General features: G+C 33.7%; 5 protein-coding genes across 8 annotated transcripts in view; 4 read left to right on the top strand and 1 right to left on the bottom strand.

The window, feature by feature from the left end:
• Positions 1-6006, top strand: part of LOC126763313 (antigen 5 like allergen Cul n 1-like) — a 109122-nt gene extending 103116 nt beyond the window's left edge. Inside the window, exons 1-4 of one of the 2 annotated variants that reach the window (XM_050480668.1) lie at positions 2726-2769; positions 3169-3323; positions 3382-3776; positions 3846-6006. In XM_050480668.1, the coding sequence (XP_050336625.1) occupies positions 3192-3323; positions 3382-3776; positions 3846-4167 (849 nt within the window). In that variant the 5' untranslated portion in view covers positions 2726-2769; positions 3169-3191 and the 3' untranslated portion in view covers positions 4168-6006. Of the gene's footprint in view, positions 1-2725; positions 2770-3168; positions 3324-3381; positions 3777-3845 lie in introns of those variants that run through there. The other variant, XM_050480667.1, reaches the window with a different exon arrangement.
• The window catches only part of LOC126763311 (serine/threonine-protein phosphatase rdgC), a 124205-nt gene that overhangs the window by 94427 nt on the left and 3622 nt on the right, over positions 1-26156 (bottom strand). The gene's annotated exons all lie outside the window — the stretch shown is intronic.
• Positions 7588-8712, top strand: LOC126763314 (scoloptoxin SSD552-like). The gene is made up of 3 exons (XM_050480669.1): positions 7588-7740; positions 7803-8194; positions 8373-8712. The coding sequence occupies exons 1-3, from the start codon at positions 7603-7605 to the stop codon at positions 8710-8712; spliced, it is 870 nt and encodes a 289-aa protein (XP_050336626.1). The 5' UTR covers positions 7588-7602.
• Positions 9741-10935, top strand: LOC126763318 (scoloptoxin SSD552-like). Its single transcript, XM_050480675.1, has 3 exons — positions 9741-9990; positions 10054-10445; positions 10596-10935. Exons 1-3 carry the CDS (start codon positions 9853-9855, stop codon positions 10933-10935), a joined length of 870 nt encoding a protein of 289 aa, XP_050336632.1. The 5' UTR covers positions 9741-9852.
• LOC126763315 (scoloptoxin SSD552-like) lies at positions 12269-13717 on the top strand. The gene is made up of 3 exons (XM_050480670.1): positions 12269-12469; positions 12635-13026; positions 13378-13717. The coding sequence occupies exons 1-3, from the start codon at positions 12332-12334 to the stop codon at positions 13715-13717; spliced, it is 870 nt and encodes a 289-aa protein (XP_050336627.1). The 5' UTR covers positions 12269-12331.

Raw genomic sequence — 26156 nt, 5'->3', positions numbered from 1 at the left:
TTACTTCCCAGGAAAAATATTTTCCAAGAAAAGAAAAAAGAAAGGCTTACAAATAAACCATAAACAAACGATTAATTGTCTTTTGAACATGTGACTAATGTGACTATAGAGGCAGTAAACTGCCATATTGTCTTCCAATAAATTTACACTGTGCCAAGTTGTGCATGTTGAATACTGGAAGTATATGTGAAAACTACACCTACGAACCAAAAATACTATGTTAAGAACAGTTAGAGAGTCAAGCTCTCGCTTATATCCTGGTCTTATTTGTTTGTAATGAATTGTGATTTACACATATAAAAAATTGTATTTTTAAAGGACAACACCAGTTGAGACATACATACATATGTGGATGTTCGTTTTTAGTTTGATATTTATGGTTGTAACTACCATAATATTGCTTACTCAAGTGGAAGCACTGTTCCAAACTAAATACCCCGTAATGAAGCAACAAAGTACACAGGAAATATACAAATCTAAAACTAATTCATATTTATAGATATATAGGATTTTTTAACTAATATTTAACTGGTGTTTAACTGGTATATTTCTGAACGAAACATGGTTTATAACCAGTTTACTGCAAAATAGTCGTTGGTATACATTTGTATGAAAGAAGAGAACCGCTCAACTTTACCAAACCGTTCTAAAATTTTAATATTATAGTTTGGAGTTTCTGTTTGCAGTAAAGGTTATTTAACACAAAAAAAAATCTTAAAAACATAAAATGAGATTCTAAGAAGACATCATGAAGAACGATCTCTCACTTGCATAAGCATGAAACTTAGTACAACAACGTATGAACCAAACCCCAATATACTTTCTAAAAATACTTGAAATCACAAAATATAGTAAAATACTAAATTGCAATAGTAATTCATTTAAACTTATTTAAATTTTTTTAAACCAATTAAAGTATTTTTTTAGCTCATTTAAGGTATTTATTTTGAATCCCAGTACTTATGTTTATCACACATATCTCATAAGTACTAGAAATTCCCAGCTCAGTCGGTAAATTTTAATCAACCCAACTCACTCGCAACCCCCCCCACACAAACACATGCAACATTAAACGCAAACTTTTGCGCTTGTAACTCATTTGCTCTCTTGTGTTTCTTTTACTTCTCTACAAATTCTACACTCGTTCACAAATATTGTTCCCTTGACGTTGATAATTTCAACTTCAAAGGATTATGTTTTTACAAGCATAAGTATGGTGACACAGATAGAAGCGGGTATGAATATTTTGACATACATACATATATGTATGTATTTGTTAACAACATACGAGTACACCTCGACGCGTCTGCAAGGACATGCATGCCATTGACTGTGTTAGTGCTCAGTTTTTTTTTGGAAGCTGTACATAATTCGTCACTTTTGTTTTATTTCCAGGTACCTACTAGTTGCTACCTCCCTCTGCTTCTTTCCCCGTGTGATTAATGATGTTTATAGCTTAATTCTAGGGTCTATTTTACCGCCTTATAACATCAAAAATATTTGAAGTACAAGTGAACAATGAAGAACAACTTAAACCTTGAGCGCATCCAGCTGGATGCCTTTGTATTCGAAGTATGGGGTAGTCGAAAAAGTCTTTTCGTATTTTGGCAATAGATGTCGCTGCAGTCGTATATCTCCAGTGCTGCCAATCACATTATGTCATATTATACAGTGTTGGAAAGGTGAGATTTTAAGCTTCATTTAACCAAAAACAAATTAAATTCGGGGCAGTTGAAAAAAAGTTACAGCTGTTCAAAAATGAGTAAAAGTAAAGAAGAAATTCGCTATATTTTACAAATTTTGTAAAAAAAAGGAAATAATGCCACCAATGTAATTTGTGAAGTTTACGGAGACGGTGCTGTATCAGTTCGTGTAGCACAACAATGATTCGTTCGCTTCCGTTCTGGAAATTTCGAAATTTCGATTTACACTGATGAAAGTTTTACACTGCTGAAAAATGGCAAAACGTGGTCGGCCACAATGGTACATATTTGTTTATATATTTATTAGTATAAATATAAAAAAATAAATTGAAGTTTGATTAGAAATACGAAAAACTTTTTCGACTACCCAAGATTACACATTAGAGAGGGTTGATTTACAGGGAGCAAAAGAATCGAAAAAATCGCTTATGCGGAAAATATTCTAGGGTTCATTCTGAAAAGCTTTGCTTAAGTGACTATGGGTCTTAAAGCGGTAACTTTGATTGTCATTTTTTTCGATATCCGAATGAAAATTAATACGGAATCGGTTAAATCGGACAACTATATTACATATTTCCCATACAAACGATTATTTAGATTTTTAAAACTTCGCAATAAGAATCGCTGGCTCGAAACGGGTTATAGACACATAATTTCTCAGGCAAAGCTGTTCAGAACGATCTGTAGAACATTACCCTCATATGGCAGAACTCGCTTGTTCTTACAACCATTGACATAAATATATATGCAGCATATGTACACATTCCAACTCGTATCATTTACATCCCCTCGATATTACTTGAAGCATTCCTTGCATGTTCTGCATAAGTATTTTTGTAAAAACCCAACTGTGAGGCGTCATTCTGGAAAAGCAAATTTGAAACGCATAGACGAACAGCTGTTGGGGTAATATAATCCCACAAGAAGTATCTTTCATTTTCAATGTAAATATAGATATATGTATCTTTACACACACTATTTCTTTGTAGAAAATTGAAGGCACAAGTCAGACAGTCTGTAGTACAACTTGAAGCGGACAGTTGAGAATTAGGTTGATAGCAATTAGGTACGTGAAAATTAATTTAAAAGTTGTGAGGAAGAGAATTGAGAGCTCTGCTAAAAGAGAGGGACGGCTTTCAAACGAAAAAAAAAAGTTTGCATAACGGGTCTATATATCTTAAAAGAAACAGCGTTGAAAATACCAAAGGCACTTTAAGAGCAAGGGCATTCAATTACTAGTTGAAAAGTTAAAAGTTATATGGAAACCAAGACATGTTTTCACTGTAGCTTCCTAAAGAGGGTTTATTGCAACAACACAGCGCATTTTATCCTAGGAATATCGTCCCTACGACAATCGGGTCCCTCGAAATTACTTCAGTAATGTTTTCTACCGCTACAACAACAACAACATCTTAAGAATACTTTGGTTTTACTTCAATAAAATTCTAAAATTTTCTACTTTCAGTTCACTTAAGCGTTCTTCAACAAATGAGAGCTATGTTCCGACTATGCTTCATTGTCTTGGCAATAACTGTGCTTGCTTCGACAGCAAATTTATTTTGTACACTAAAGTGTCTAAAAATTGGAGTGCAACACGGCGCTTGTGTAAACCCGAATGGCGTAAGTGCTTACTGTACGCAAAAATTATTAATTTTATACAAAAAACTAATTATTTCAGCGACTAAGCGGCGACTGTCCACCAACGACTAGAATACTCAACATGAATACGAATGGCTATAAGAAATTCCTACTACATCAGCATAATCAATTGCGCAATACAATTGCTGCTGGCCGCGTAGCTAAACTGCCGCAGGCGAATAGAATGGGCGAGGTCTTTTGGGACCGCCAATTGGGTTTTCTCTCCGTCTTTAGTGGCAAACGTTGCAGTCTAAGTGATCCGTATTGCTATCGCACTGGTTTGCTGGCGAATCCGGGACGTGTTGCCAAAATATTTCAATTCCCTAACAAAAGTGATGTCAAGCCAGCTAATGTGAAATTGAAAATTGGTGAATGGTTTAAGGAAATCAATGAAACGGCCAACGCCTTCGAGGATTTATTTCCACCGCATGCGAAGTGAGCAGCACAAAACTAGAGTTTTTATAGTATTCATATAATTTTGTGTAAACTTTTTTAATTTTATAGCAAAGTTTTGAATGTCGCACACATTATTCACGAGGAAAATAATCGCATTGGTTGCTCCATGTCGCATTGGACGAGTAAAGATGCCAATGAAACGCTTATGTTGGTTTGTCTCTATGCAACCGATTTAAAAAACAATTCACCACTATATTCTCTGGGTCCACCGGCCAGTAGATGTCTCTCAAAATGGAGTATTTTATATAGAAACCTATGCAGTATTAATGAGGATTATGATTATTCTGAAGGCCTAACGCAGGGTATAAATACACATGCAACAGTTGCAGTGCCTTTCTATAAAAGAACGGGTTCAACTCATAGTGGATAAGCAATTCATGGTGGAGAACAAGTATCAATAGTCGTGTTCGTTTCGCCATTTCTCTGCCGAGTTTAATCCATAGAGGTTACATAAAACAAGATTTGATAGTCGTGTTCGTTTCGCCATTTCTCCGCTTGCTATGCTTAAGCTCCACTGTAAAAGTGTGCTAGTTGAAACCAATACAAAAGATGTGGTGTATAACTGTTTGTAGTAGCAGAACTGTTATATAGTATATCTATTTTATTCGTATTTCATTAATACTTTCGTTGCTTGTTCGATACGCAACTCGCGATTGTCTACAAATGGTAGTTAACTAGCATAATTTTCTTTTCGGAATAAAATTGATAAATTCTTTTGAATTACTTATGAAATATTGTAGTAAATTTTTTATACAATAAAATGAGTTTGAAAAAAATTTTTTTATGAAAAACCATTTAGAATGGTTTAGTAAAAATGACGCTATAACTCTCAAATTTCTGGTGTCGAAAAATTCAGAATGTTGGATAATTGAAATCACGTCCAGGATGGCCATCACCATCAACTGATGATCAACATGGCCAAAAAGTAAAGGAATTAGTGCTTGAGAATCGACGACTAACAGTCAGAGATCTTACTGGCATCGTTGAAAAATCGCAAGGATCGGTGAAAACCATTTTGAAAGATCGTTTGGGCCTAAGAAAAGTGGAAGCATGATTGGTTCCAAAAGCATTCAATTTTTTCGAAAAACAGCGTGACGTTAACAATGCTTCCCGACTACTAGGATCTCATAAAATGTATTATTACTAGGATGAGTCTTGGATCTATGCTTACGACCCGGAAACAGGCGATCAACCGGCCGAATATCGTGGTAAAAGTGAGCCGAAGCCGAAAAAAACACTTTAAAGCAGGTCAACAATAAGGTTATGTAGACAGCCTTCTTCAATTATCAAAGTGTGGTGCAACTCCCAATACCTTCCGATCGGCCAAACTGTCAACAAGAATACTATTTGAGTGTAAAACGTCCTTTGCGCGAAGCTATCCGTAAAAAGATGCCGAATTTATGGGCCGACAACCCTTGGTTTTTGCACAACAATAATACACCCTCGCATTATGCATTGATTCTTCGTAAGTTTTTCGTTAAATTTTTAACCAATATCGTGTCGCAACCACCGTATTCACCTATTTCGAGGATTGGAAAAAGCGTTGGCACAAGTGTATTGGGTCCAAAGGGGATTACTTCGAGGGGGACGACATAGATTTTAAGGAATAAATCAAGAATTTTAAAATTATCAACAAAGTCTTACTATTTTTTGCCCATAGTAAAATATCTCAATATATGGTTATGCCTAAGATAGAGGGTTTAGAAAAATGGGTTCTTTTGGAATTAGCTGTAACAAACATACTTGTATGAGTCAAGTACTCAATAAAATGCCGACTATTATTTATAAGTTCTTTACTTACTTTAGTAAGACTTTCGTAGCAGCAAATAAAATTAATGGCTGGCAGGTAGACTACACTCACACCGAATTAACCTAAGTTCCCGCTGCAATTTTTTTACAATAGGTGGCGCTGCAGACAAGTTATGCTGAAAAGAAAAATATATTCCACAATTAAGCTCATATTTGATTCAAGACTTTATTTGAGTTAAAAGAAATGCTTAACAACACAGTTTCGAAAATTAAAAATTACTTACTTAAAAATTACTCAATAACACTTGTACTCAAGTCCAGTTTAACAATAATTTAACGAAAAAGATAATACTTTGAAATAGTGCCCTAAATGTAGCTGTTTAAGTGTATATAATGTTAGTGGAATTCAAGAAATTAGTAATGGTTTTTGTAAATAATCAGAAATAATAAAGAAACATATTTTTAATTCAAAATTTTTTCATTTATACACCACTGATATAAACTTAAAACTTGAGTGAGTTCAATTTAAATTTGGCTGAGCTAACAAACGCTTCGAAGACTCGCTTCTACTGCAATATTGGGAAGAAAAAACAAAATAGTCTTTTACTAAAATTGTCGAGAAAAAAGATTGTTGAAATGGATATTTTGCTAATGCTTATTTTAAATATACTAATGATGGTGTCTGCAGCTGTGAGAACCCGAAAAAGAAGCATGCTGTCTGCGGAAATAGGTGAAATATAAATGCAGTTCACTTCACTCATGGTAAATTTTCTAATGATCTTTATATCTTTCAAGAAACTAATCGATAATTGTCCACCTGATACTAAGATTATGTCATTAGATGAAATACAAGCCGTCATATTAAAATTGCACAATGAACGACGCTGCACGTATGGGTGAGCTCTTTTGGGATGAGGGATTGGCCGACTTAGCTGAATATAGTGTAAGACGTTGTCTTATCAGTGATCCACAATGCCATACCACGCCCACATTGCCCAATCCGGGACGTAGTGCAAATATTTATAAGTTTGAGAAGACACAAGATCCATTCGCGGAGTTAGTGCCGTCGCGCGTAATTTAATGGCTGGAAACATCGAGAGAGTGTACAGCGGACTTTCCAGAGAATCCGGAAGGGTGCGTACTTATTATATGGAGTATAGCTAGACAGTTGGCATATCTGCTACTATAGATTTTTGGTTGTTTTGTACCACACATATATACATATATATTAAGTGAAATGTGAGTGCCTCCAAAGGAAGTTTTTTTTTTGCTTAGAATTCAAAGATATTAGTTATGAAATAATAAGCAGATTTCCTTAAATTATGAACAAACTGCTTTCACATCATTGGGAGCACAGAAAATGTCTCTTTGATACTTCAAGAAACTCAAACCAGAACTTTATGGTCATGCAAATAGAGCTGCTTCCATCGAGCCAACATATGTATATGTTAATTGGACGGATCTAGGTATGGAGGGAAAATGGGTTCTTGATAATAAAGAGCTGGTACCAAACTGCCTCTATAGCTGCATGTAAATGTAGTCAACAAACTATTGAAGTACAATCGACGAGCTTTTAAGAGATATACATATGATTTATATTTCTTAGAAGAATTTTTCAGAACATGGCTAGTGCTAGCAAGATGTGGGCTTAACAATTTAAAAAAATAATATTTTCTTATGACTTACTAGTGCCGGTGCTCCATTCTATTATAAAAATAATTTATCAAATAAGAAAAAAAAAATGTATTCTCAATATTATTTAGCGCTCAGTACAGCTTTATTCGTTCCCTAACACTGTAAAAGCAGCTGCTTAAAGATATACATTTCATACTAAATTTTTCAAGAATGCGAAATATTACGGAAACACATTTTAATTAAAATATTTTTTCATTTATACACAACCGAAGTAATATGGAAAGCTTGAGTGGGTTCAGTTTCAATTTGGCTGAGCCAACAAACGATTACTCCTTCGGCAGTATTATAAAATACTTGCTAAAAAATTAGACAAATAAATATTACTAAGTGCTAAGCCTGTGAAACATCAAAAATTTTCAAAATGAATACTTTAGAAATTCTAGTATATAACGTACTAATAATCGCATTTGCATCTGCTTCAAAAACTTATACCGATTATTGCAAACTTAGTTGTGCGTTGCCCAACACGGAGCATGCCGTTTGCGCCAATAAACATAAGGTGAGTAGGAAATACATAAAGGAGGTCTTAATACACATATAAAGTATTATGCTACTTTTAAGCAACTCATCGAGAACTGCCCATCGGATACTAAGATCATCTCGTTAAACGATATGCAGGCTGTCATATTAAAATTGCACAACGAACGACGTGACTTTGTGGCAAGCGGCAAAGATGAAAGGCTACCCCCCGCTGCACGTATGGGTGAGCTATTTTGGGATGAGGAATTGGCCGACTTAGCTGAATATAGTGTTAGACGTTGTCTTATCAGTGATCCACATTGCTATACAACGCCTACATTGCCCAATCCGGGACGTAGTGCAAATATTTATAAGTTTGAGAAGACACAAGTTCCATTCGCGGAGTTAGTGCCGTCACGCATAATTGATTGGCTGGAAACATCGAGAGAGTGTACAGCGGAAATGGCAGCGGACTTTCCAGAGAATCCGGAAGGGTGCGTACTTATTATAGTATATAGTATAGCTAGACAAATAGCATATCTGATACTAGAGATTTTTGGTTGTTTTCTTATTCATCATTTGCGGCTCAAAATTACGAAACTTCAATACATAACTAAGGCTCTTACACTTTTATCTGAGAATATAGGTGTGGAAATACTTCTTTCTTTTCAGGCATGTCGACTTCTTCGGTCGCGCCATAACGGATAGTAATAATCAAGTTGGTTGCGCGGCATCCGAATGGGTCAAGAAATCAGATAAATATTTTCTCTTAGTGTGTCTCTATACAAATGACGTGCAAGCGGGTAAACGTTTATATAAATTTGGTCGACCTGGCTCGAGGTGCTTAACTAGCTACAGTGAGCAGTACAAAAATTTATGCAGTATCCATGAAAACTACAATATCACTGATGCAAAGTACGAACGTAGAGCACTTTCCGTCTTTAACCCGACTTACAAAAATAGAGCAGACTACAATGCACCCGAAGGCAGTCTGTGGCAGTCAGTGCTTTGAAGAGAGATTAGCGAAAATAAAATAGTATATTAATTATCTTAGTTTATAAATCGTATTATATATTTTATGTACGGTATATTTGATTACTTCGAGTTTTTGAATAAAAAATGTCACAAAACCCTTTACAGCGATGAGGTTAATTACTACTCTAACACTTCGAAACAATTGCATTATAGAGCTATATAGTATTTTAAGAGAGATCATACATACATATATATTAAGTGAAATGTGAGTGCTTCCAAAGAAAGTGTATTTTTTTTGCTTAGAGTTTAATAAAAAACCGAAAGCGGTGATTAAACCTAGTTAAGGGGTTATAAAATAATGAGCAGATTTCTTCAAATTTTGAACAAACCGTTTTGACATCATTGGAAGCACAGAAAATGTGTCTTTGATGATTCAAGAAACTCAAAGAAGAGTTAATGATCATGCAAATAGAGATGCATTCATCGAGCTTCCATCGAGCCATCATATATTCATTGAACGGATCTGATATGGAGAGAGAATGAGTTCTTGACATTAAAGAGCTGGCTTCATACTAAGTACTATAATATATAGTAGGCTCTCAACTAAGATTGGGTTCTGGTAATTAAAGCGGAGGCAACTGGTACTTAGTATGAGATTGGCTCACAACTGAGTAAAAATTGCCTTTACAGCCTATTAAAGCGCAATCGACAACTCAACTCATATTGGATATATGATCTATAGTTCTAAGAACTTTTTCAGAACATGGCTAGTGCCAGCAAGATGTGGGCTCAACAATTTAAAAAAATACTATTTTCTTATGACTCACTAGGGCTAGTGCTCCATTGTAATATAAAAATAATTTATCAAATAAGCAAACAAAATGTATACTCAATATTAAAATATGTAAAAGCAGCTGCTTAAAGATATGTCGAAGTGGAAATCAAGACATTTATAACTGCATTTCGCAAATATGCGAAATAATAAAGAATCAGATTTCATATTTTTTCACTTATAAAAAGTTCACAATCGAAGTAATATCGAAAGCTTGAGTGCGTTCAGTTTAAATTCGGCTGAGCCAACCAACCCTTCAAAGATTACTTCTTAAGCAGTACTATAAAAAATTGGACTAACAAATATTATTAAGTGCTAAGCCTGTGAATCATAAACATTTTTAAAATGCATACTTTAGAAATTCTATTATATAATGTACTAATAATCGCTTTTATAGCTGCTGCCAAAACTCACACCGATTACTGCAAACTCGGCTGTGCGTTGCCCAACACGGAGCATGCCGTTTGCGCCAATAAAGATAAGGTGAGTAGGAAATGCACAAAAATGGTCTAAACCCACTTACAAATTATTATTGCTACTTTTAAGCAACTCATCGAGAACTGCCCATCGGATACTAAGATCATCTCGTTAAACGATATGCAGGCTGTCATATTAAAATTGCACAACGAACGACGTGACTTTGTGGCAAGCGGCAAAGATGAAACGCTACCGCCCGCTGCACGTATGGGTGAGCTATTTTGGGATGAGGAATTGGCCAACTTAGCTGAATATAGTGTAAGACGTTGTCTCATAAGCGATCCGCATTGCTACACTACGCCAACATTACGCAATCCGGGACGTAGTGCGAATATTTACAAGTACAAGAAAACAGAAGTCAAATTCGAGGAGTTAGTGCCGTCACGCGTAGTTGAATGGCTGGACACATCGAAAGTGTGTACGCCAGAAATAGTTGCGAAATTTCCAGAGGATCCACAAGGGTATTTATTTGTTATATTTACTAAGTAGATAAGCAAAACTGCTATCTTAGATACTTAGGGGCAGTGGCTTCTTTCAATAACGCTTGTAAAACTTGGTTCCTTTAGTATATAACTGCAGTCAAAACATTTCTAACACTTTTTCATTTTCAGTCATGTCGACTTCTTCGCTCGTGCCATAACGGATAGCAATAACCAAGTTGGTTGTGCCGCATCGGAATGGGTGAAGGAATCAAATAAATATTTTCTCTTAGTGTGTCTCTATACAAATGACGTGCAAGCGGGTAAAAGTTTATATAAATTAGGACGACCTGCCTCGAACTGCTTATCGGGGTCGAGTAGTCAGTATAAAAATTTATGCAGCGGCAAAGAAATCTACAAGACTGATAGTTCAATGCACGAACGTAGAAGGGTTTTCGGCTCTAATTCGTATCGCAAATATGGTACAGATTACAAGGCACCTGAAGGCAGTCTTTGGCAGCTAGTGATGTGAAAAGAAAGCTTAATATTACTTATAGTATATTGCATTATATATATACTTTATGTTTGATATATTTGTTATATTTGTATTGGTACTTATTTCAATAAAAAAAATCTCAAGAAGTGTTTATTGAGATGAGGTTAGCTGCTTTCCCGACTCTTGGAAGCTATACGCAACCTGGAGAACCGGTATTTATTATTGAATAACGCTATTAAAAGAAAAAAAAGTTTTTATAGAAGTTTATAAAATATGGGTCTATAATTCCACCAATTCCTAAAAATATCCACCAAAACTAAGCAGTAACTCATTTGATATACCATGAACGATGTATTTTTAGTTTAATACAAACAACATCTAACAATCAGAAGGAAATGGTACGGACTCTATAAAGTATTTATGTATATAAATGACTATCGTGAGTTGAGTCGAAGGATGGAGGCATGTGTTGAAGTTCACCCAAGTGAGGAAAGTTCTCAGAGCACCATTCTCTTGGGAGAGGCTAGAAACGATTCTTTTACATATGGCTCAACCAGCTCACGACTTCTGGTTTTAGACCAATTATCCTCTGGGTAGCCTAAGAACATCCGTTTGAAGGCGCCACATAAAAAACACCCCCAATGAAAAGAAGAAATAGCCTCGGATGAACGACTATAACCGCGTAAACGGTATCTACACTAATACATAAAGAAGAAGAAGAGTTCAGTCGATTAAGCCATGAATGTTCGTCTACATATACGCGAATTCGTCACTCAATTTTAGTGATAACGGTATTAAATTAAACGTGCGTACATTCTCTCTAAGAAATGCTCATTTTTTGGAACTGCGGATGATGGACCACTATAGCATATAGCTGCAATATAAACTGACCGAACCAAATCAAGATTAAGTTATTTTTATATCCTTTTTTTAAATTAAAAAATGCATATATGTGTCGGGTATTATAACTGGTTCTATAGGTTCAACCAAAGTTATTGTTTTTTCTCATAAAAAAATCGAGTATACAGCACGACTCAGCTCTTCTCTGAAATACGATTTATGTATTGTGGAAAAAGTTCTTTAAAAATTAGATGATTTGAGTCCACTAGTATTAAAAAAAGCAAATGAAAGCCCAAGCACAAAAAAATATATGGTAAGCTACTCAGTATTTGCTTTGGAGTGAGGCCTGAAATATAACCTCTAAATGCAGCTGCTTCAAAGTTAACTAGAAGTGAAATTCAATACATGACATATGTTTTTGTTGTAATTACACAAACTAATAAAACAAATCGACTCAACTAAACTTGATCTATGCACAACTGCAGTAACCTTTACAACTCGAGTTTAGTTTTCTTTTGGTTGAGCCGGCGAGCGCTTAACAATTTACAAAATAATTGCTAGACCTGCAGAGAACAGAGTAAAAATTGCTAAAATGAATTTATTAGAACTTCTTATCTTAAGTATGCTCCTTATGGCGACTGAAGTTGCTACAAAAACTGACATCGATTATTGCAAACTTGGTTGTGCGAAACCCAAAATGCAGCATGCTGTTTGTGCTAATCCCGACAAGGTAATATATTCGATAGTCGAAAAAGTCTTTTCGTATTTTGCCATTATTAGTACAAATATAAAAAAATAAGTTGAAGTTTGATACGAAATACGAAAAGACTTTTTCAACTACCGAATATAACAAAGATTCCTTACACACTTAAAAATATTTATAATTTCTTTTAAGAAACTAATTGCGAATTGCCCAAAGGACACTAAGATTTTATCATTAGATGACATGCAGCATGTCATATTACAGCTACACAATGAGCGGCGTGAATTTGTGGCAAGCGGTAAGGAAGAATTGCTACCGCCCGCTGCACGTATGGGTGAACTATACTGGGACGAAGAGTTGGCCAACATAGCTGAATATAGTGTTAGACGTTGTCTCATAAGCGATCCGCATTGCTACACTACGCCAACATTGCGCAATCCGGGACGTAGTGCGAATATTTACAAGTACGAGAAAACAGAAGTCAAATTCGAGGAGTTAGTGGCTTCACGCGTAGTTAATTGGCTGGATACAGCGACAGAGTGTACAGCAGAAATAGCAGCTAACTTTCCAGAAGATGTACCCGGGTAGGTATATGTTATGTATAGTAAGTACGAGTAGGTAAGTATGTAAGGAAGGAGCTTGCTCTACTCTTTAATCAGTTTTGCCATTGAGTGATAGTGGTATATTCAATTTCAACGTACTTTTGGTCAGTGAGTTCAAAAATATCTCTCAAAAAAATTATCTACGGTTCGTCCGTAAACGAGAAAGTACGTCGCTTTTCATATACAAAAACCAGACTAATTTTTTTAATTCGTTTTAATGTTTCTAGATCTTGTTTGAAGCCGAAAAATGTATCTATATTTTTACATTTCTTATAACTGAGCCACGGACAGCGTAATTTTTAAGTATTCTTGCTATTTGTCGTTTCTTTTCAGTCATGTCGACTTCTTCGCTCGTGCCATAACGGATAGCAATAATCAAGTGGGTTGCGCAGCATCGGAATGGACGAAGAAATCGAATAAATATTTTCTATTGGTTTGTCTCTATACGAAAGACGTGCAAGCGGGTACGCGGTTATACAAGTTTGGACGCCCTGCCTCTAGATGCTTGTCAGGATCCAGTAATCTGTACAAAAGTCTATGCAGCACCGATGAAGACTACAAAATCGCTGATGCAGTGCAAGGGCATAGAAGGCTTTCGGATTTTAGCTTCTTTTACAAAAATGGCACAGGCTACAATGCACCCGAAGGCAGTCTTTGGCAGCTAGTGATGTGAATTTAAAATTTCTATGTTCAAGCATATAAACGTATAGCTAAACTTCCTGAAGGATTTGTTGTCGTTGTAGAATTTTGAATTTAAAAATTGTGTTGGAACTTTTAATTTGAAACTTATAAAAGATTCGAGACATGGAAAAGTATTGCACTTTAAATAAACTGTAAGTAAAATATAGTCTATTTTACATATGTATATATTGGTAGTCGAAAAAGTCTTTTCGTATTTTGGCAATAGATGTCGTTACAGTCGTATATCTCCGGTGTGGCATACCATATAGTGTTGGAAAGGTGAGATTTTAAGCTTCATTTAAATTCGGGGCAGTTGAAAAAAAGTTACAGCTGTTCAAAAATGGGTGAAAATAATGAAGAAATTCGCAATATTTTGAGATGTTTGTATTAAAAAGAAGAATGAAGAAGAAGAATGCCACGCAAACCAAAAATTTGTGAAGTTTTTGTGACGATGCTGTTTCAGTTCGTGTAGCAAATTAGTAGAAAATTTCGATTTACACTGATGGAATAATGTCTCTAGCGGAAAAATGGCAAAAAGTGGTCGACCAAAATGGTACAAATTTGTTTATTGTATTCATATACGAAATACGAAAAGACTTTTTCGACTACCCAATATATCTTAAGTGAAATAAATTGCTTACGAAGTATACAACTGCTAGGTGGCCCTGAGTACAAAGTATTTATAAATACTTAAATATCCGCTTAATGCTATTATTTATTTGTCAAATATAGCATGGCAACTCTCAGAACAAAATAAATTGTCCCCAAATAGCAAAAGAAGTAGGTTGCCGGGTGACCGCATTGTTAATAGCGTTCTGCGTCGTACAAAGTGGACATTTCCATCTTATAAAAGCTTTCGACATTAACTATTTGCATAACTATGTACATAACTAAATACTGAACACCACAGAGCATGCTCAAAGGTCATGAACTTTAATCGCTGACGATTCTCAGAAGACGCGCGTAACATTCAGTAGCGCCAGCTAAACATTTAATGCCTTAAAGTATGCAACATTTCTGTTAAACTACTTAGACTAGAAAAACCTTGTAGATGCTGCTTAAAGTATTATATATTTGTACCGGTATGCTGAGTAAAGAAAGCCATTGAAAAAGAAGAATGAAAGAAACATAAGCCTGCTGAAGCGCAAAAGTTTAGTGGGGCGAGATGGGGAGCGTATAGCAGCGAGCAATTTAACAAACATAGCGCGCATTGACTCAATTGTATATGTATAGCTGAGTATATATGGTACATGCCTAGATAAGATATAATGCTTATTTATTGTTGTAGAAAATATGCAATATCTATACGAACAGCTGTCTGCTGGCACATTTGCAGTTTAACATGCCTTCGTGTGTGTGTGGGTATGTCGGGGGAAAATCGATTGTACTTGAAATTGACATAGGGAGAAAATCATAAGCTGGCGCAACAACAGTAATTCCCACAGATAGCAATATGCGCTAAGTGAATGAAAATCATTTGCAGAATTTTGACGCAATACTGCTGCAGCTGAATGCCGCTTAAGTCATTCAAGGCTTAAGCAGCAAGCAAAGCGTGAAAGCAAGGCAACGTGTTAATGTATGGTTGATTGTGTTTATGGCTAAGAAACTGCAGAAAAATGCATGGTTGAATGCTCTTAGCTTGATTAAGCCACATGTGACACGGAATGCAGAGGCATGGCGAATAAATTGCCGCAGACTTTATTGTCTAAATATTAAAGATTTTTTTAGAATTAAGTGATTGTATTATTCAGAGCATCTAAATAAGGAAAACAAAAAAAAAAATAGTCAAACAATTGTAGCTATATGCTATAGTGGTCTGATCTGAAAATTTTTTTCGGAATTTGTAAGATTGCCGTGGACAATGATCCAAGTCAAATTTCTTGAAGATATTTTGTTAGATAAAAATATTTCCATACAAAGATTTGATTTGTATTGCAGCTGTATACTATAATGCTCCGATCTGAACAATTTCTTCGGAGGTTGTAGCGTTGCCTGTGACAATAAGTTTTGCCAAATTTCGTGAAGATATTTGACCAAATGAAACAATTTTCCATACAAAGGCTTGATTTTGATTGATCAGTTTGTATGGTAGCTATATGCTATAGTGATACGATCTGAACGATTTCTACGGAGATTGTACTATTGTCTTTGACAATAACCCAAGCCGAATTTCGTGAAGATACCTCCTTAAATAAAAAAGGTTCCCATATAAGCACTTGGATTTTATCGTCCACTTGGTATGGCAGCTATAAGCTATAGTGATCCGATATTGTCAATTCCGACCAACTAGCAGCTACTTGGGGAGGAAAGGATGCATACAGAATTTCAGCTCGTTATCTCAAAAACTGAGTGACTAGTGCGCGTATAAACAGACAGACATGGCTAAGTCGACTTAGCCCTCAAGTTTAAATTACTGCACGATTTCGATTTCAACAGACAAATCGGCAATAAGCATATGTTTCACTTAACTAAAATTGCATAAAATACCACATGTATATAGTAAACACATTACATTGAAAAAAAAACAACAAAAAAAATTAAAAAATAGAAATCACGCAACAATTTAGCACGTCGCAGCTTGCATTATATATTTCGGCAATCGGATTTTTTTTTATAAATTTGTGCATGCGTGTACGTATGTACGTGTGGGTTATTGTACTGTTATCGCAGAAGCTCAACTACAGCGACAATCAAGGAATGTCACTCATACGCCATGGCCTGTCAAGAGTATATTGACATTTTATTTGTATATGTATGTTCACACTGTGTCCATCAATCTACACGGTTGCTGATTTTGAAAATATCACAAGGGAAGATTGCTGGCAAAAAATAAAAAAAAGTATAAAACAACAAAAATAAATAGCAAAAGCTGCCACTTAGCTGTAAGTGGATGAGATTGCAGATTTGTAGGACGTGTGGGGTATGGACAAATAATTTATTTAAATCAAAAATTTATTGGATTGGATTGGAAATGACTTTCAGCACAAAAATAATTTGTTTTCAAATAGCAGCCAGAAATAAGTTAACATATAATTACGAATAATAAATAACAATAAAAAATTTAAATTTTACTTAAATTAAGCTTACTAGATTTTTAAAATTCACTGCTTGAACTATGCCAAAGTATCTGCCGGCTTGTGACCTGACTTAAAGCAGATATGAAAAAACATAAGTGAACAATTGCGCTCAACTGCCCACTTAGTGGCGCCAAAAAGCATGCTAAATCGAGCATAAAACATGACAAAGTTCTTATTACTGACAGCAGCGCAATTAAATTAATCCGTAATGCGACAACTTTAAGCAAGCGCAGGCAGAAACAAATGTATTTTCATTAATTATAGCGAAGCTACAAAAAGTTTCATAATTGTTGTTGCCATACTTTAACTGCTAAGTATTATTATAGACTGCATAAATATATTAACGTTTGTATTGATTTTACTAAGTATAATGTTGTTGGACTTGGAAAATAAGAGGAATAAAAAAAAGATATCTCGTTTAATAAAAAAGTTTTCCATACAAAAACTTGACTTTGTTCGATCAGTTTGTATGACAGCTATGTATATATGATATAGTAAACCGATCCAAACAATTTCTTCGGAGATTGCATTTTTGCCTTGGACAATAACACATGCCAAATTTCTTGACGATATCTCCTTTAATAAAAAAGTTTTCCTTACAAAAACTTGATTTTGAGCGTCCTATTTGTATGGCAGCTATATGCTCTATTAGTCCGATATTGGCAGTTCCGACAAATGAGCAGCTTCTTGGGGAGAAAACAACGCCTGAAGAATTTCAGATCGATATCTCAAAAACTAAGGGCTTTTCGTATATACAGACAGAGAGACTGATAAGGGTAAGTCGAGTCAGCTCATCTTCTGGGTGTGGCAAACTTAGTTTATTCTGTTCAGGGTATAAATACATCTATTCTTTACTAACAGAATTAAAAAATTATAAGGTACAAAGAAAACGCTTATAAAAATAACTAGTTTTGAGCTTGTTAAAGCCTTAGACAAGAGTATTGTTTATGGGAATTGGGTTTGTGTATCAACCTCAAATAATATTCGCCACATTTAAATGTATTATTTTGTAAATTTTACTCAATTTTACAGACACAATTTAAGCTTCACTTCATCTGATAACATATAGTGGCGAAAACAACCTTAAAATACAGATTTCACCTACTCAGACTTCAACTGAAATCACAACAGAGATTACACACCAGCAACTAGTCACAGATTTATCTCACTGCAATGGAGATTCACGTTTGGATTATAGTGCTTGGAGACGGACGAGATGTTGACTACGTTGTTTAGGAATATTTTCCGATAAAGCACTAAATATGCTTGCCATATTACGCTTTGCTTCGACACTGATTCCACATCTTTTCGCTTTTTCTTTCGCAAACACTTTACTACTCGTTATGCCTGATTCTATTTTTATCTTCGCCGTCCACTTCTTGTTGTCTTCCCTCACACCTAAACACATCAGGAATTTCAGCATTTCTTTCAGTTTCTTTGTTTTTCCTTTGAAGCGCTTACCGAAAAGCTGTAAGTTACATTACTACGCTACTAAAGTCTTTCCGTTGCTCACTTTGGGGAGAGGCGTTCTAAGCGCAATTTCCAGCACCAACAGTCAGTCGCACAAATCATAGCTGCTTATTAGCATTGTTGTCATTTATTTATGTTTCTTGTTTTTGTTGGTGATAATGGCTTTTTAAGCGTTAGGTTTTCCTTGAGAAAAAGCGTCGCTGGCAGCAGTTATCATACAAGAACATAAACATAGATTTCGCAAAGTTTAGCGATTTTTTGTTATACTTGTGATAAGATCTAATTAGTATGGATAACGTTTAAGTGAAAGTAGTGGGAGCAGACTGGCATAAATGATGAGTGCTTTGGTGCTTTTCCCTTATAGGTCAGCATGTATGAACTATGAGATTAAAGAAGTTAAGCATTTGATGCAGACAGGAAATTAAATTGTTAGAAGGGCAAAGGGAACGTTGAAAAAATTGCTGAAAAATGTACTAATATAATTTCGAAAGGCAAGCCGAGCATTAAATTGATAGAAGAAATAGAGAAAAAATTGCCGAAGCTATGAATTAACTGGTATTTTCACATCCTATCAACTGAATTCTGGTATCAAAAATGGTATTTCGGCATTTAAGGAAAAACGTTGCCTACATTTAGACGCTTTTAAGCGAAGACACATACCAGAACTTATAATTAAAATGTACTAAAATAATTACGATAGGCAAGCATAGCACTAAATTGATCGCAGAAAACAAAAAAACTTATAAAAAGTAGATTGCAGAAATTTCCAAAAGCGTTGCCTACATTTAAGTGATATTTAGCCAAGATACATACCAGAAATTATAACAAAAATGCACTAAATTCATTTCAAAAATTGATGGATGAAATGTAGAAAATATGTTAAAACCACGAATTAGCTGTGAGTTCACATTTATTTAAGATAAAGTTCTATCTACGGAATTCTGGTAACAAAAACGGCATGCCAGTATTTAAAGAAAAATGTTGCCTACATTTAGGGCTACGTTAGCGAAGACATACAACCAATTATAAAACTATTTCCTCAGCTTCAAATTGCCTATGGAATAAATTAATTTTTAATTTTTATATCTTTTAATGAATTCCGTATTCCGAAATACAATTAAACTCCAGCATAAATTATACCGGTGGTGAATAACTCACAAACTCCAAACCAAGCTAGTAACTTTAACCGGTAGAATACCATTTCAATTAACAGTAATTCAGCAGAGAAAAACTTCTTTCAGCTGCCAGCCTCCATAAGCCGGATTTACATGGTTGATTTCATTCTCTGATTTTGATTATTTGAGCAACCAATAAATTTGCATGCATTAAAGTTACGTTGATTAAAACGCAAAGGATGGTGCACACAAGAACAAAATCCGGAACACGGCGCCGTATGACAAATTTGTGTTGTTGTTAATCTAAAATATACACAAGAGTATTTGGTAGCTGATTGGTTTCATTAGAATAGACGCGTGCTCTTTGCTCTGCAGTTCAGGTTTAATTAAATGTATATGTATACAGGGTGCTCTTTTAAAGGTTTACAAGTTAGATGTGTATTTTAACAGTTGATTTGACAGCTATCCCTTCAGGAAACTCTTTATAAGAAATTATAATTGAAAAATCATTCAATTTTTTATTTTTTGTGCTTTGTCATTTCGTTAATATAAAATTTTAGGACTTTATTAAAAATTTAAGAATTAAATGTAAATATGAATTTAGATAAATTCAAACGTTTTTAAATTAAAAAAAAAATATATATATATATGTATGTACATATATTAACTATATTAAAAATATATACATATATCATATAAATTTTTTCTATAATATAAATTGGAGTCTGGCGAATAATTCGGTTTTGTTTTCTATTATAAATTTTTATAGCTTCCCAAATATATTTATTTAACTTTATGTTTACCATCAACACTCAATCCTCAAAAAATGCGTATCTTTTACAGCGCTTCAGTTTAATAGCCGCAAGAACAACAAAACATTTATAGCAGATTGAATATTGTGTCGAAATCATTTTATAGTTCAACACAGTGCTCGATTCAAAATTTATAATGCCTGCGATTCATCGTTAACCGTAGCGCAAGACAGATGCGTTAAACCGAGAATTCAAATATAAATTTCGCCTGATTTTATTAATAAACCTTTTGGTAATCAAAAAAATTATGTCTGGTAATATTTATATAACATTATAGAAAACTGAACATGTGGCCTACTTGTGGAAAAATGTTAACTTTGTTCAGATATTCGCATAATTCTTTTTAACTTCTTCTACTTAGAGGAAGATAAAATGAAAAATTTATTTTTTGGAGTTGCCACTTTTTTGTTATAAATTTGGAAAAAGTTAAGAATTATAATATCTGTACCCTTAAAAAGATATTAAAAGTAAATTTACAAACATTTTATGTTATGTAGTTTTTACTTTTTTAATAAAAAAAAGAACTAAATGTATGTATTAAATATGAAGTTTCCACTTAGGCAAAAATTACCCATTAAGGGATATTAAATTTACTTTTATTCATTGTTTGATGGAGTTGACATCTTTTTTTGTTTATTATACATTTGGAAAAAATTAAGAATTGTAATATCTATACCCATTGAAAAATATCAAAATTACATTTTTACAAAAAATGTATTTTATGGAGTTGCCATTTTTTTGTTATAAATTTGGAAAAAGTTAAGAATTGTAGTATCTGTACCCATTGAAAAATATCAAAAGTACATTAAAAAAAATTATTTAATGGAGTTGCCACTCTTTTATTAAAATTATTGAAAAATTTCAATATGTATTAATTAAGAAGTTTTAACTGTGATAGATTGATACATTGAGTGATATTAAAAATATTTTTAAATTTTTTTGTGGAGTTGCCACTTTTTTATTATAAATTTTGTGTTTTACAAATTATAAGTCAGCACGTGGTTGCTACCTCTATTAAATGTGCAAATAAGAATGCATATGTTGCCTAAAAATTTAAAAAAAAGCGATGAGAACAATAAATAAAGAATTTTATAAAAAATTTAAGTAAAATAAAACTGTATGACATTGCCACCTTATTTTAAAAGTTAAAAGTACTACATTATATTATTAAAATGCAAAAGTATGCACAAAAATATTAAATTATCAGCAATCTGGCAACTTTATGCATGAATGCATATTTACAATGTCACTCATACGCCGCGGCGAACACGCCGACATAAATCAAGTCACTTCATATTCAGCCTAAAAATATGCTATAAAGAGTATAAAATAAACGCACACAACTACACACACACACATATTCACACCGCAATGTGAGCAAACACGTGCTACAAGCGAGCGCAGACAAAAATGTGGCGCGTTTCTGCGCCTAAGCGCTCACTTAAGTGCCATAAGCAAAGCAATACACTCGCGCCGCAAAGCTTACTAAAAATCCATTTCACAGCGATTTCCCTACGCAAGCCGCACGCCGCAGAGAGGACAATAAAACACATAACAACAATAACAATAGCGATTATAATAAAAATAACGGTATTGCCGAAGCAAGCAAAAATTAATTCAAATTCGTGCGAGTTTATGTAAATTTGCTTTTATCCCAAAACGCTGTTACGCAGATGGGCGTCGAAGCAATAGCAACAACAATAACATGCAAAACAGCTGAAAGAGATAAATCGAATGTGATGACAAAACAAAAACAACAACAGCAACAGCGTAAAATAAAGACAACAAATAAGCATGACTTGCGAACGCCATAGATATTTGTAAGCGCGTATGTATGTATTTATGTATTGTAAGTGAAAAGCGCCGCAGATGAAAAATGAAACGCTTTAAATGTGAAACCAGGTGGCGTACGCGTGCTTTTACTGCCGTTGCCGCTGCCGCTGCCGTTGGCTTTGTCATTGTCCTTTTTAGTGTCCTAGGCATGGCCGAAATTTCATTATCCAGCATTTTTGCGAACGTCAAAGTAAACAATAAAAAAATTGCCAATAACGATGACGAAACGACGAGCACTAAACGCCAACAATGCGTAGGTGGGCAGCGCACAACAAAAACAACAACGAAGCAAGCAGGCTAATGGTATGCATCAGCAGCTAGCAAGAGGTGTACGCTGCTGTTGTGGGCGGGTTGTGTGTGTGTGTGGCGCGTTAGTGGTCGCCTGCGACATGAAGTCAATGGCTGAATGCATAAAAAATAACGGATTCGCTTGTTTCGCGTGTTTCATTTCATTTGCACAAACAACAATGTTTGCAAACAGAACTGTATAAATATATACAAGCAGATAGAGGTGCGTGTATGGATGTGGGTGCTGAGGTGTGCGCTAGAGGATATGTCAAAACCAATTTGTTTAAGCTGTAGCGTCAGTCTGTGCGGCAAAGTGGCGTCAGCTATGCCGCTTCTAGAAATTAATGTAATTATTTAATATTATTAAGCAATATTATGTTTTCCATGTGCTTTCAGCTTTGCTATGCCTATTTTATGGCAGTTTTCAAGCCAATAAAGGCAAGGTTGGTGGGAGGTAGGTATAATAGATAAATCAATTGTCTTAAGTAAGATTTGTGAAGAGCTTAAATAATTAGTTTATAAAGTTCAAAAAGATATTGGATCCTGTTCTAATCATCACAATTCTAAAAAAAATTATAAAAGTTGAAGTAAAGAAATTGTATACCAAATTTACAAATTAACCGAATTTTTATCACAATTGAATAACCACCTCCTACCTGCTTCATACTACAAATTTAACGTATTACAGCCTGAATCAACCAAAAAATCGCATATACATACATAAAAAAAATGTTTTCAAAAGACCTAAAAGAAGCCGCCTTTGTCATTGGACTGTCACCTAAATATTAGCATCAATCAATCAAATGGAAATGAAAAGGCAAAAGTGCGTAAGTGGCCAGGTGAAAAAGGAGATACAAGTTGTGAAAATTCTCTTGCCAGTATTTGTAAATATCCTCAAAAAAAATAATAATAATATACTTTTTTAATATTTTGTATGGAGAGAATAGTGGAAATTACTTTTTGCACAGCAAATTAATAAAAAAGTTTACGCAAAAGCTCTGAGATTAATACAAGTATCTTTTTTAAATAAAAAATGCTTTTTGATTAAGAATATGAATACTTTTATTTTTCCATAAGTAAAAAATTATTTTTTTTTATTGTTTAATTTATTCATAAAAATATTTTATTTATTATATATTTTTATTTTTTCATAGAAAAAATATTTAAATTTTATTTTCTTTTATGATTAATTATGACTTTTGTGTCCAAAAATAAAAATATTTTTTATTAAATATTGTTCATCCAAAAAAAAATTATTTTTTCCATACGAAAAAATATTTTTATTTTCTATTAAAATAATTTTTATTTTCTTATATTGAAAATTTTTTTATTTAAAAAAATTTTTTATATTTAAAAATTTAATTATTTATTTAAAACTATTTTTATATTAAATACTTAAATTTTATTTTTTTATGATTAATTATGACTTTTAAATAAAAAGAAAATATTTTTATTTAATTTTTCATTGAATGTCCATAAAAAAATATTTTTTATTTTTATTTAAAATAATTTTTATTTTCAAAAAATTCTTTATTTTTTATTTATATTTTTTATTGTTTTTAAAAAAATTTTTATTTTTTTAATATTTTTTATGATTATTATACTTTTATTTTATTTTGTTTCCATACAAAAAAAAATTATTTTTTATATATTTTTCTTTTTTATTTAAAAATTTTTGTGTTCATTTTTCTATGATTAGTTATGACTCTTATGACTTAAAATAAAAATATTCGAAAAATTTACAATTTTTAACAAAGAACAGAAAATCTGTATACATAAAAAAAATTTAAACTTAAGACAGTCTTTCAATACTATTCAACAAATTTTTAATTTCGCTAAAAAAATTATATTTGTTAAGAATAAAATATAAATTTTCACACAACTAAATAGTTAAAAATCGAATGAGCCGAAAAATAAATAATTTTTTTTTATTTTAAAATATATAAGCACTAATTATCTAAAATATAAGCTTAACTGCAGTGTACTTTCGCTTAAACGCGCCTAGATGTAGGCAACACTTTGTCGTATTTCAGTGTCTCCCTTTAGCGCAATGAAAATGTTCACTTTTGGGCCGCTTATATCATCTCAAATATTGTTCAAATCGATGAGATGCTGGCAATAATTTCTAAATTTTTATTTAGTCATTATTCACCATTCAGCATAATTGGTGTGTGTCTTCGCTTAAACGTAATGCAGCTAAATGTAGGCAACACTTTCGTATTACAATTTTCTTAACAAAATGAAAATGTATCCCACTTTGTGGTTCATTACAACGTATATAGAAATTTTTTATCAAAATTACAAACAAAAAAATAGTGGTTTTTGATGGAAACTCTATTATTAAGGATATAATATTTCGGCAAAATTTGAAATATTCATGAAAGCTTAAAAAAATCCATATAATTTTATTGCACTAAATCCTAACCGATTTAAGATTTAAATTTTGTGCATACTTTGGAGTTCGTTTAAGGGGTTTGAGTAGGCTTTAAATTTAAATATTATTTGCCGATGGAATTGATCTTAATTTTCAATTTCGTTAAAGTGCTTTACATAGGCTTTATATTTAAGTATTGCTTGGCGATAAGCTTTGTCCTGGTAAAAGAGTATACATATTTTGAATTCCATCTCTTGTTCCACTCGCATTCAAGACAGTTACAGCAAAGGGCAATTGAAAAAGTAAAGCCCCCAAAAAGCCTTTAATTAACATTTACTTTATTTGCCCTTTTTAACAAAAGTTACGGAGTATTTGGTTACTTGTGGCCAACATTTTTGCAGTTGTTTTGTTTTGTAATTTATAAGCCGGTTACCAATAACTGAAATGTGCAGCAAGCGAGTGGCTCAAAAGCCACTGGGCATGCACTGCCAACTTCAGCAATGACCTTTTTGCCGATTTCGTTTGCTCTGTTGAATTTCTGTATTATTTACATTTTCGTTACTTATTTCGCTTGCCAATCTCAATTATGCACCCTTTTTCATGTTCAACGATAATTTACATGTTCAATGCGTTCCACCAATGCACGCCGCTTACACCTTTCTTGCTCACACCCACGCTCGTTAGGTTATCATTTATCTTTTCCTCGTCTGCTGTTTTGCTTTTGGACAGATTTTTTTCGATTCTTTTTAGCCACCTATTCGGCTTTTGTTTACTATTACGCGTACGCACAACTTTGGTTTATGGTTGAGTAGAGCAAATTAAATACTTTATTCCATCCGATGGGCGGTGGCAACACTTTGTATATTTATCTCCGTTAACATTTTGGTAAAAATGCGCGACCCGCTAGCGCTTGGGCTAAATGTGGCCGTTGGCGTATTAAATCATACTTTTTCCTGTTTTTATTGCTATCGGTTTGCCGAGTGCTTCCTTGGAGACTTCACTCCACTGCCTCTAACGAAGACACACACACATATGAAGATAATGTGCACATGGCATAGCTGTACGCCTTTGGTTATGCTACGCCTAACACACATTCACCATTTATGCTTTAACATATCTCGGAAAAGGGAATTGTGGAAAAGTGGCTAACGAATGCCGAATGCCGCATAAAGTAGTGTTACAAATAGCAAAACGGGAAAATGTATGCGTGTTTAGAAAACGCTGTGATTAAAGTATATTTTTATTTGAGGTTATGGTGTGATAGTTATCGCAGGTAAAATGAACTCGGCTTCACTAAGAAATATACTAAATATGTGGTTAAATTTTAAGTGCTGAAGTAACCAAAAATATTAAAAAGATGAAGTTTTGAGGTGCTTCTACTTGAAACTGCAGGAGAGCCAATAGTTGATTGTCGAAATTTATTCAAAAAAGGACGCGAGTAGTGATAGGAAATTAGTTTTCC

Source organism: Bactrocera neohumeralis, chromosome 6, assembly GCF_024586455.1.
Source record: "Bactrocera neohumeralis isolate Rockhampton chromosome 6, APGP_CSIRO_Bneo_wtdbg2-racon-allhic-juicebox.fasta_v2, whole genome shotgun sequence".
NCBI lineage: Eukaryota > Metazoa > Arthropoda > Insecta > Diptera > Tephritidae > Bactrocera > Bactrocera neohumeralis.
This window is presented reverse-complemented; position numbering and strand designations above follow the sequence as displayed.